The 13,915-nt window shown below is 33.2% G+C and overlaps 1 protein-coding gene across 1 annotated transcript in view; it reads right to left on the bottom strand.

Annotated features, from left to right (window-relative positions):
* The window catches only part of LOC124365780 (protein pygopus-like), a 56,512-nt gene that overhangs the window by 13,623 nt on the left and 28,974 nt on the right, over positions 1-13,915 (bottom strand). The window contains 2 exon segments of the mRNA XM_046821791.1: positions 887-997; positions 8,856-8,968. Coding sequence (XP_046677747.1) covers positions 887-997; positions 8,856-8,968 — 224 coding nt within the window.

A 13,915-nucleotide genomic window follows, 5' to 3' on the forward strand; every position in this document is an offset into this window, starting at 1 on the left:
CTAACATGAAAAACAAGAGTTTATGGCTCCGCTCTACTACAAAATAAGACAAACATATTTTTTCAGTCAAATCATTAGGTTTGGAAAAAAATTATAATTAATTTCATTTTTAATAACTAGTGGGTGCACCTCTGTAAAATTGATACTTTCATTGCCCTCTCCTATTTTTACAACTTTCTTACACTGACACCCGTTTTAATGTTTTTTTAAATAAATTTAACTTTTTAACTAATTATAAAAAAACCATGGCACTTGCATTTTATAAAGCCGAGTTTTTCCTCTTTTACATGCATAAATATTTTTAAACAGAATGTCTTGTTTTAAAACTTAAAAACACGGTTTTTTTCTAAAAAATAAAACTTGACCAATAAACATCACCATGTACTAGTCTAAAACATAAATATATAATTCTCATTATTATTTCTTATATTCAGCATTGTTATTACTGTCACTATAGCTACACATATTTACAATTGAAATCCACTTATTTTTAAACATTTGTTTACTGTTGAAATTCTTGAAACACGGTTTTATGCAAATGGTAATTTTGCACTCGCTTCACTGATGGGAAGTACCTCTTTTTGCGGCTTTGCCTGATTGTTTTTTAGTTATCAAAGAGCACCATAAAAGTATTTATTACTGTTTTGCTTATATTTGTTATTTGAGTAAAAACACAATGTCAATAAATTACTTGCATCTCCAAGAAGTAATAATAATCGGTAATAATATCAGCATCATTATCTGTGTCACCTTGGTATAAATCATCACTTTCTCTGTCATTTGAAAAGCTGAGTAACTCTTCTAGCACTTGATTGTCTTCAATAATGTCACGATTCATTGTATTTACTCATAGAAAGAATACTGATATTTAGCCAGAATTACTTACCCGCAATTCATTTTATCGTCTGGGAAACAGACTCCCCTCTGCATGTGCGGGGGAGGGGGTTCACCGCCTGGACACTGATTGTAGTACATCTGGTTACGCCCCCTCGGCATGCTGTAACATGTTTAGATTTTAGACACAAACAATAAAGAAAAACTAAGTGATAAAGAAAATACCGTAACAAAAAATTGGTATACAGATTCTACTCCACCATTTCTGCAAAATAGTTCACAAAGTTATATAATTAATTTTAATTTGAAAGCAATTAAAAGAACTATTATAATTAAATTAATTATAATTTAATAAAATTACTTTGTTGATCCGCACAGAATTTTAAATTGTAATATCTTTCATTGCTATTTTTCTGTTTCTCCACATTTAAATTGTTTTAATTGGTGAGCAACAATATAATTTAAAAGAGAATTTTACACAGTTTTATGAAACATTTTTAAGAAATTACCCATGTATGTAAATTAGTATACAAAAATAAACAAGAGCAGTATAAAAAGAAGCATTTGAAGAAAGCAGTATTGGATTAGTCTCTAAACAGTCAAGCATCTCATTGTACCTTAATGAGATGTCTGAAACTAAAGCTCCAGTGCCATAATCTATCTCAATCTACTCTACAAATGCTATCTGCTTTGAGTTGTCAACTACGGCAGGTTTTAAAACTTCTAATTGATGTATTGACATGAATATTTTCTGTTTTGTCTGGTTATTGCTACTTCCTGATGGAAATATTTTTGAATGTTTTGTATGTTGCTTCAATCACAGTAAAAATTTATCTCTTTGGATCTACAAATGTCTTCTTTTGTCTATTTACAGTATATATTGATACTATTTATAACCACATTTGGAGGATGAAAGTACTGGCGGATGACAGGCTACATGCAAGACTGCTGTGAGATTGGCTAGACATCATGTGACAAGACATTTACAATTAGACTGCATATTTATTGGCCATATTTGTAACCGCATCTGGAGGATGAAAGTACTGGCGGATGACAGGCTACATGCAAGACTCCTGTGGGATTGGCTAGACATCATGTGACAAGACATTTACAATTAGACTGCGTATTTATTGACCCTATTTGTAACCACATCTGGAGGATGAAAGTACTGGCGGATGAAAGGCTACATGCAAGACTGTTGTGGGTGTGGCTGAACATCATGTGACAAGACATTTTACAATTAGACTGCATATTTATTGACCCTATTTGTAACCGCATCTGGAGGATGAAAGTACTGGCGGATGAAAAGCTACATGCAAGACTGCTGTGGGATTGGCTAGACATCATGTGACAAGACATTTTACAATTAGACTGCATATTTATTGACCCTATTTGTAACCGCATCTGGAGGATGAAAGTACTGGCGGATGAAAGGCTACATGCAAGACTGCTGTGGGATTGGCTAGACATCATGTGACAAGACATTTTACAATTAGACTGCATATTTATTGACCCTATTTGTAACCGCATCTGGAGGATGAAAGTACTGGCGGATGAAAGGCTACACATGCAAGACTGCTGTGGGTGTGGCTGAACATCATGTGACAAGACATTTTACAATTAGACTGCATATTTATTGAAACTGTCTGTAACAACATTTGGAGGATGAAAATACTGACAGATGACAGGCTACACATGCAAGACTGCTGTGGGTGTGGCTGAACATCATGTGACAAGACATTTACAATTAGACTGCATATTTATTGACACTGTCTGTAACAACATTTGGAGGATGAAAATACTGACAGATGACAGGCTACACATGCAAGACTGCTGTGGGTGTGGCTGAACATCATGTGACAAGACATTTACAATTAGACTGCATATTTATTGACACTGTCTGTAACAACATTTGGAGGATGAAAATACTGACAGATGACAGGCTACACATGCAAGACTGCTGTGGGTGTGGCTGAACATCATGTGACAAGACATTTACAATTAGACTGCATATTTATTGACACTGTCTGTAACAACATTTGGAGGATGAAAATACTGACAGATGACAGGCTACACATGACATCATGTGACAAGACATTTACTAGACTGCATATTTATTGACACTGTCTGTAACAACATTTGGAGGATGAAAATACTGACAGATGACAGGCTACACATGCAAGACTGCTGTGGGTGTGGCTGAACATCATGTGACAAGACATTTTACAATTAAGACTGCATATTTATTGAAACTGTCTGTAACAACATTTGGAGGATGAAAATACTGACAGATGACAGGCTACACATGCAAGACTGCTGTGGGTGTGGTTATTCATCATGTGACTGCATATTTTATTAAACAAGATCCTCAAATTATATCACTGCATATCCATTAAAACCTGTCATATTTCCATCTCCCATATAAATTAAGACTCTTACAATGATCATTTGTTTCTAGATCCTAAATTGACGCATAGAGCATAAATATTACTCACAAAGACTATTGATCTAATATACTAAGAGGATTTAAATAGAAGCAAATGTTACCATTAAAATCAATTACCACAACTGTTAATGGCCCACAGCAAAAATGATCTAAATCTATTATTGTTCAGAATATAAAACTCACTACAACTGTACTAATACAACACAGCACACAGACTGATCTAACTGTTTCTCAGATAAAGCAGCTTAGTAGCTACCTACATACTATCAGACTAGCTGATCTACTTTTACAAATGCCCATAAATCCATTAATAAAAATGTCATTAGAGATCTGTGTTGAAGCAAAACCTATTGTTTTCATTCCATATCTCTTGCAGAAACCTTGAGAGTCGTGTATTTGGTCACGGAACATGGAAATGAACAGTGGGTTTTGTATCCACTGCTACGGAACGATCAATCGCTTAAATATAACAGAATTTGTAAATTAACATGATTAAACTTTTTTATGATCGTTAATTTGAATTACTGTAACATTTCATGATGTTTTAATTCTCCAATTAGATATAAATCTTAAGGTTATAGTTATAGAATACAAACTTATTCTAACTATAACCCATACCATACCTAACTTACTTAATACTAAAGTTTTACATTATCCAATGTTGTCTATTATATTTATTCCAATATTTAATGAAATGTCTTCAATAGTGGACGTTTAAATTGATGTAGAAACATATAATTATATATCATATAAATAACAAACAATATTGCAGTTCAATCCCAAGTTCATTGTTCCATTTACAAACAAGGATGAAATAATATAATTCTCAAAATGAGTCCTTCCTATCAACCAAAAACTGTTAAAAAATGTGATATACTTAACAATAAGATTAAATTTTAATTTTTTTAACTATTGTAACCATTATTGATTGGACATTATTTTTACTCACATACATGTACAAACTGTTTTTTATGAAATTTTGGTTTCATTAACATTAACTTTAGAATGACAATTGTTAAAAAAAAATTACTTTAGGAAGAAATATTCATTTCTAATATTTGCAAACACACATTTTGTCCTTAGGAATTCAGCAACAAAACATAGAAAGTGGGTTGTGAAATATGAACAACTTCAGCAACATCATGTTGACTGAAAGTAATGGAGCTATTATTATGTTTTACTTTCCCTTCAGTGGGTACTTACTGTCATAAACAAAGCGATAGTACACTTTAAGAAACCTAATTTAGTTAAGACAATTATCAATACAAGACAGATTTACCAACAATGTTCAATGCCCTCACAAGACGGATTTACCAGCAAATTTCAATGCCCTCACAAAACAGATTTACCACAATGTTCAATTGATGCCCTCACAAGACGGATTTACCATCAATGCTCAATGCCCTCACAATACAGATTTACCAGCAATGTCAAAGCCCTCACAAGACAGATTTACCAGCAATGCTCAATTGATGCCCTTACAAGACGGATTTACCATCAATGTTCAATGTCCTCATAAGACTGATTTACCAGCAATGCTCAATGCCCTCACAAAACAGATTTACCATCAATGCTCAATGCCCTCACAATACAGATTTACCAGCAAGCTCAATGCCTTCACAAGACAGATTTACCAGCAATGTTTAATTGATGCCCTCACAAGACAGATTTACCATCAATGCTCAATGCTCTCACAATACAGATGTACCAGCAATGTTCAATGCTCTCACAAGACTGATTTACCAGCAATGCTCAATACCCTCACAAAACAGATTTACCACAATGTTCAATTGATGCCCTCACAAGACGGATTTACCATCAATGCTCAATGCCCTCACAATACAGATTTACCAGCAAAGCTCATTGCCCTCACAAGACAGATTTACCAGCAATGTTTAATTGATGCCCTCACAAGACAGATTTACCATCAATGCTCAATGCCCTCACAAAACAGATTTACTATCAATGTTCAATTGATGCCCTCACAAGACGGATTTACCATCAATGTTCAATGTCCTCACAAGACGGATTTACCATCAATGCTCAATGCCCTCACAATACAGATTTACCAGCAATACTCAATGCCCTCACAAGACAGATTTACCAGCAATGTTCAATGCTCTCACAAGACGGGTTTACCATCAATGCTCAATGCCCTCACAAGAAAGATTTACCAGCAATGCTCAATGCCTTCACAAGACAGATTTACCATCAATGTTCTATGCCCTCATAAGAATGATTTACCAGCAATGCTCAATGCCCTCACAAGAAAGATTTACCAGCAATGCTTAATGCCTTCACAATACGGATTTGCCAGCAATGCTCAATACCCTCACAAGACAGATTTACCAGCAATGTTCAATGTCCTAAGACCGGTTTCACATTGGCTACTAAATGCTGAGGGCAAGTACCTCTGGATGTGTTCGATTCTTGTGTACTGTCTGGAATTTCTATTAAGTCACTCTTTGTATAGGATTAACAACTGTTTTGTTTGGTTGGTTCCTATCTCTAAGGAAATTATTGTGAGAAATTAATGGGCAGTAAACTTGGACTCAGTATTAAACTTGACTTGACATCTACGATTTTTTGGAATCCCAAGATGTTTGTTTTTTGAGCTGAACTGGGGGCACACTAAACAAAGAAAATAGATTTAAGGATGAGTTAGATTGTTCTTTATTCAATTGCCCTTAGCATTTCATCACTCCATGCCATGAGCAGATATTTATTTTCTCAGACGATGAGTCTACTCCTAAGTTATGAACACTGAAGGAGACATGTTCCAGAATAGGTAGATATTATGTAGGAACAATTCTTACTGAACGTGCTCCAGCCTGCATGAAACGTTGCGCACGATCGTGTTTATGTCTATGTGCGAGTGAAATTTATTTATTTGTAAGTATATTGTGTAGTGTTTAATTTTAATTGACAAAGCCATCCACCACCACAGCTAATAAGGTCAGACGATGAAAGTTTACTTTCTAAACAAGTTATCATATCCATAAGACCACCTTTTTTATTTTAGTCATTAAAACCATTCCTAGCCTAACTAAAACTAATTATAACTTTCAAATACCTTGACTAAGTTCATTGGCAGCTTAATTTACAATTTGTTTCCATTATGGTGACCGTTTAAACTTAAAACAAATTCACAACTCTGTTATTTATGAATCTAGAGCAAAATCAAAACTGTTCTGTAATAACATTTCCTACACTTTTTGTTATTGACATTGCTTTTTAATCTTGAACAGTTTTCGAGATAATGAGTACATGTATATCCTGTTAGAATAGATTAATAATATTTCAGTTAATTCTAATGCAGTAAAAATCTAACTACATCCGATTGAGCCAGAAGGATAACTTTTGTTTTTTTTTTTTATTTATTATTGCTATTTAGTTTAAAGTTATTTAATAATGAAATCTATATTCTCTTTCCAATAGGAACCCGCCCTATGCCGCATGATTTCGGATGTGATTTGGTGGTATACATATTCTAAATTATGGCAGTTCCAAATTCCAATATTTTATAGCTTTTCAAACAAAACGTTCAGTACTGTAATGACTGCTTTTACATTACAAACTGACAGGGCTGTCTAGGGTGGGAGAGTATAGTTCGATAGTAGTCTACATTAATGTTTTGACATTTATATCTGCAATAGAAACAATAGCACTGCCATACACAATGTCTAGTTGAAACAGTAGCAATATAATGACGTTTCATTCAGTGATAGATTTGAGTAATTATTGTTTATGTTCCATACAGTGTTTTATACGCCATTGCTATTAAATACAGTAATTAAATAAAAACAACAATAACTATTAAAGTCTGTTGTTGTTAAATGAACATTCATATTATTGCTAGTGTTTGCTGCCGTTGAAACTATGCATTGCTTTTTGCGGCTGCCATTTTTTTCTATTGCAGATATCAACATCCACATTTTAAAGTGCATTTTTCAATTTTTCCAAAAATTATCAACATTTTTATAAAAAATGGTTGACGTAAAGGATACTCATCTAATGGCTGTTAAAAAATGTGAACACCTTCGTGGCACATAGAGTACAGCTTGTAATAGGAAGCAACACGCCAGATAAAAGACAAGTACGCATCACTGCAGAAAGACAGCCTGAGGACTTGCGATGAATGCATAGTCATGCATTCACCTCTAGATTGAGGCGCACAAGCTTTGAGCAGGAGGTGACAGAATTTTTTAACAGGGTATTACAGTACTCCGAAATTACTTTTGCTGTGATTGCCGACACCTTATGGCAGCTGTAACAAGGGCCATATCTCCAGTTATAATGTGCAGAGTGTATATTTTGTGCGCATTAAGAGAAATATATTTTTGTTTTAAACTTAAACATCACAAACACATATTAAAAAATATTTTAACTTAAAATGTACAAGACACTTGCACTATCTTTTTTGGCTAATGGGTATAAACCTTGTCCTACACAAAACTAAAAAAAATATCAGTCATTAAACATAAAATTAAAATAAATGCAGATTCATAACTAAAACAAATTGTGTTTGTTGCGTAGATAGTGTTAACATTCATGACTATCGGTAAATTTATTCAAAAATATAGTCAATAATTCTGTGATTTTCTAAGTACACTAATTCATTCCGAGTACATCTACAGGCTACTTAATTTAGTTTTTAGGTAGATACTTCGGTACTTTGGGATTATACCGACCGAACCAGTATGAAGAACACAAAAATATAAATTTATAGAAACAAACATGATAGAACAAAAAAACAACTCTTTAATTACAAAATTACAAACTTACAAGCATTTCCAGGTATTGTGATCAGTATTGTTGTCGCTGTTATCTTATCTTATCGAGAATCCCGATTATGGCAGGCCGCGCGGCATCACATGATTTGCACGGTACATAATTGCCTTTCCATTACAATTCAATTTATATTTCTGATCAGCCCCTCTAGAATTTGATATTTTACTGATAGGTACTATCTCGAGGGATGTTTTTCTTTCGTTGACATCAGCGCGGGGCAGCACCAAAGGTGCTGGCGAAGCCCGCGATGATGGCCGGAGGCACTCGCATTTTGGTTGGCGAAATGTGATCAAGAATAAAAACAAGTTTTGAGTGTTTTTTCAATAAAGAGTTTAGTTTTAGTTTGGTAATGTTTGTTTTTGTTGAATTTTTGTGTTTGGAGAAATGTAGAGGTAAAACACGGAAGTACAACAAAGTGACGCACCAGCTGAACGGGCGGCGAGACTCTGCAATCACGTTATCTACTAGACCGCTCGACTTTGACCTCTGTCTGAGGATGGGGAGGGGTTTGCGATAAGACAATTCCTGTTTTATATTGACGAAATATTGTTCTACGCTAATCTAGTAGTAATCAGTAGAAGCAAAATGTCAAATAACGATTCATGTCTGGGTGTGGTCGGTATAATCCCAAAGTACCGATACTTCTAATCTGGGTATTGCTTTAAGGTTACGTAAAAGAAAATATACAATCATGGATATTAAAGAAGTAAAATTGTATTTCAGTCATCTATTGAAATGTATTAACCTCGCCTTCTGTTAGGCTATTACAAAGATCACCACCTACCTCAAGAAGGGCGCCATCCCACCAATGTTGTGGCTCATTTCTTCGGCTGTCTCATGATACGTCAGCACCAAACTGTTATCCCGGCCTGCAGGGAAGTCGATCACAGTTGTGTCCTGAAAATGTAACATAGTGTAAGTTATGTTCGTTTAACAGTTTAAAAAACAAGAGTTATTTAAAAACAATAAATTGTAATTTTTCAAAAGTCACTCGCACGACAATAGTCCGATTATGGCTGATGCATTAAATCCCTCCTCTATACCCTGTGCTTAACACTATTGCCAGTTTTACTTGTTTGAAAAATTACAGTATGCGATCATAGACACGTCTTAGTGAGAACATCTAGTGGTCAGCAACGATACGGCGACACTACCTTGTCTATTTTTGTTAAGCCTGGTCTAGAACATCTGACAAAGCAGGGTAACATTTTTATAAACAAAGTAGTCTTAAATGCCTCAGCGATGATACTAGCAGTAAGCGACAGAGCAGAAGTGTGATACGACAGCTAAGCAGTACAAGTGGGCAAGATACAAGTGGTGTTTTTGAGTTTAAGTTTTAATCGGTCACCGAAATGGGATCTCTGCATGAAATTTTCCAACTCCATTTCTTTAGTAAAAACAACACTTTGAAAAGACAAGTGTTAGGTTTAATCAGGCTTAACATGTACGGTGATCATCCTATATACCGGCTTAGAGCTCAATTTGGTGAATTTCTATTACATTCTTTCTTATCTCATCCAACTCAAATAGAGGTTGAGGCGCTCAGTGATACGAGCTTTATTTCAATATTATCTTGGGAGAAGTTATTACATTTTCACCAAGTGCAGGGTGGCATCAAAGATACCACTAAAGCCTAATCTCAAGCTGGCATAAGCATTTGTAATTGGTACTTCTTGTGTTCAGATCATATTGGACTACAAACGTCTGCATGTGTACACTTAGCCTAGCACTACTAGTGAACTTATCGCAGATCACAGCAGATTTACCATTTAGCCTACAATTAAGGAAACCAAACCAAGGTAACAATGTAATAAGACTTAATCTCATTGATCACTGTGTACTAAATTCTGCCTACATTCAAAAAGTAACCTATCTAACACCACAGTAAGGTTTTAAAGGTTAAAAGGCCGTTTTTCAAAGGTTACCCATGAAAGCACTCTTTGAAGCTGTAGTGCTGACCTCAGTTAATAATTATACACTATTATGTTGTATTCTTTCAATCTTACAATGCTGCCACTCACTGCTAGCCACAAACCGAAAACATCCCTTAAGATAACCTATCAGATAGACCCCAACAGACAAATAATCTAGAGGGTTCAATCTCAAATGCTTTCAGTAAGCATTATTTATTTACATATAATATAGCAGTAGTTATATATTTTTTTAATTGTTAGTTATTTTTTATTTTATACTACTATGTTTATGTAAGTTATGAATTCTTATTTACAAATGACATTGTTTACATTACATCATAAAACACCAACAGAAATGTTATTAGTAAAGTTATCTCCATTATGTGTTGTCCAGAAATATGTGTATTAACAAAAATGAATAGAAAGTTACATCTTCCATATTCTTTTTTAAGTTAAACTCGTATTGAGGAAATTTGATATGGTTTCTCTTTTTGGGCAGAGTACGATAAGCGGACCCGGTTTTTATATAGCTTATTACAATCATCGATACTTTACATATCGAATAACAGAACTATCAATCGATATCAACGCATATAAAATACTAAATTAAAGTCACATGTTTCAAATTAATATAAATAGTTTAACACATTACACGTAATGTCACAAATAATAAAGGAACCATAACCATTCATCAAACGATAAAATTAAGACAGGTGAAAGAAAAAAATCATTTAAATAATAATGAAAATGTAACAAAAAAATCTTGAAACCAAGAAAGACACAGTAAATCATCTTTAAGTGTTATTTTTTTTAGTTTTCTAAACTATCTTTTTCATTTAAAGGAAGTTACTTACAGAACAAATTGTGTTTAGAATACAGAAATGTGTATACAGTCGGTACACGTGATTTAGTTATTATTCAAATTAATTACTATTGGTTGATTATATCTGATGTGTATAGTAGGCTAATTAAATATCATTTTATAAAATCAATATAAAAACCGGTCCGCTTATCGTACTCCCTAATTTTTTACTGTGCGTTTGTATAAATTATTATAGGCCAAGTTTACTATTTCGGGTAGGGTACGATAAGCGGACCCGGTTTTTTAATATCGAAATTGGCTAACGATATTACTTATTCATAACCATCGATATAATCAATCGATACTGATTAATTATTTTTAACGATTAATTAAATAATCTATATCAATAGCTGTAAACACTTTCAAATAATACTTTTAATGTAATATTTCAATTTTATATAAGTAACATTTGATTATTAAAAATGACAGTCAATTTTAGAAAACTACAAGACATTGCTTTGGAAGATAATAAGACATGTTTTTCATGACTTCAACATGTTGGACTCGTGCAGAAAAACCCATTATTATGTGAAATTTGTGGGAAAGAAACAACGTAACTGTGAGAGGAGCAAATATGGTCGCCTTCAGTTTTCCTAATTTTGGTTATAATAATTTGTTTGATCACTGTAAATATTAGATTCATATTTTAATTTAAAACATATGATTGTTATTGAGGACTATAGATACTTTTATATCGATTGATAGTCTAGGATTTTAGATGCGAATATTAGGTATTGATTATTACATTCTTCGATATAAAAAACCGGGTCCGCTTATCGTACCCTACCCACTATTTCATATGCCTATCATAAAAAGTCAACAAAATTTTGTAAAGTGTTTTTAAGACAAGTTATTTCTAGTATCTATGATGTATTAAGTTACAACAATAATTATTCCCCACAGTTATTAGAGTATAACTGAATTTAGTATAGCCTATTTCATGCTGAATATAAAGAAAGTTAAATCATGAAAACTGGATCAAAACTGAGTAAAACAAGACATTTTTTACAAAGGTTTTCAAAATGAGCAATATGCGCTGGGATTTTTAGCTAATACTGTGCAGAAATTACCGGGATTTGGGAAGATATTTTTCTAAAAATGGCTGGCATCGAAAGGATTAGTTTTCTTACTGAAACTTTAGATACGTATGCCATAGCTATAAATCAGTCTGTATTGGGCTTATATCAGCTGCAATATAGTAAATGGCCACCACCACAATCAAATCAAGTAAAAGTATCGATTAGAAATACCTAAACTATTGAATAAAAAAATTCTAATTACAGTCATTTGTTATTGCCAGCTCTTTTTAATGTACTGAATAACAATATACTGCTCCAAATTAAAACCGGGTCTACTTATCGTACTCTACCCCAGAGTAAAACCACTTGTATGGCATTTCAGTAATTGCCGTAAGTACACTTACAATGGAGATGTACCTGTGTTATTTGTGTCACAAGCTTTCACACATGCTAATCCTTTAAAATAGTAAAAAGAAAATAAATGTAACACAGTTTTGTTTGTTACATTTCTTAATATACATAACTTGCATAAAATACACTAGGCCTACTGTATTAAATATTAAAACGGGTAGGGTACGATAAGCGGAAGTTTTTTATATCGAAATTGGCAAACGATATTACTTAATCATAACCATCGATATAATTAATCTATACTAATTAATTATTTTGAACAATTAACTTGAATAGTCTATATCAACAGCTATAAACACTTTCAAATAACACACGTAGGGTAATATTTCAATTTAACATAAGTAACATTTGATTATTAAAAATGGCAGTCAATTTTAGAAAACTACATGAAATTGCTTTGAAAGACGATAAGACATGTTTTTTGTGGCTTCAACATGTTTGGGCTCATACCGCAAAACCCATTATGTGAAATTTGTGGGAAAGAAACAACTGTAACTGTGAGAGGAGCAAATATGGTTGTCTTCAGTTTTCCTAATTTTGGTTATAATAATTTGTTTGGTCACTTTAAATATTAAATTCATATTTTAATTTAAAATACGTGGTTGCTATTGAGGACTATAGATGCTGTTATATCGATTGATAGTCTAGGTTTTGAGATGCGAATATTAGGTATCAATGATTACATTCTTCAATATAAAAAAACCGAGTTCGCTTATCGTACCCTACCCATTAAAACAGCTGAGCCGTACCTACAACCTAATTTCATTCCGACATTTTGGTTTCAGTAGTTTAAATAATCATGAATATGGATGATTCAATTGTTGTAGCAGCCATTTAATGTACTCCAACTCTTACATCTGAACTTGATTTCTAAAAGTTTGATCAACAAGAAATATAACCACTGAGTTCTCGACTCTGTAGCCTAGCATTTGTTATATTCCTTATTGCCAATATTATTAATGCCTCCAATCTACATTTTTAATATTATTAAGTTAATTGCTTGCATTCTTGTTTTAAAAATTTTCCACTGTTTATCATTTTGTAGTTTCTCTGACAATATCATATAATTTACTTGAAGGATGGTTGCAAGAGTTGACCTAAGTAAATCAAAAGACTTACCTAATGAAAAGTTTTCATAGCTAGTTAATAAAACAACATTAATTAAATCGCTAACCCATCATCTCAAATTTTTTGGGCTATAAACAGTAAAAGAACCAGTGAATTTTATAATATTTCTAGCTTCCTATATTAGTATATAATTTATATTTTTGGCACACTACCAAAAGATAACATAGGCCTACATCTTATGAGTGTTATGTATACTGTCAATATCTTCTACATCAAATTAGTGTTTGTACAATAAGCATAGCCTAGACTAGAATCTAGTAGAGGCTATAAAGTGTATACTCTTGGACCAAATGTATAACCCATTTGCTGAAAGTAGCCTACACTGAATACTAAAGAAAGACTCACATAGAAAGTATGTAATAATAAATGGCATTATCTTCAACGGTTCTAACCTATTCATATCATTTAAATTCCTTTGTGGCCTTGCCTTCAGCTTCTCTCTCTCGCAATTGTAGGCCTAACTTAAATGACATGTTGTCCTTCCCAGTTCATGGAACTCGTATACACACAT

This window comes from Homalodisca vitripennis, chromosome 7 (genome assembly GCF_021130785.1).
Source record: "Homalodisca vitripennis isolate AUS2020 chromosome 7, UT_GWSS_2.1, whole genome shotgun sequence".
Lineage (NCBI taxonomy): Eukaryota > Metazoa > Arthropoda > Insecta > Hemiptera > Cicadellidae > Homalodisca > Homalodisca vitripennis.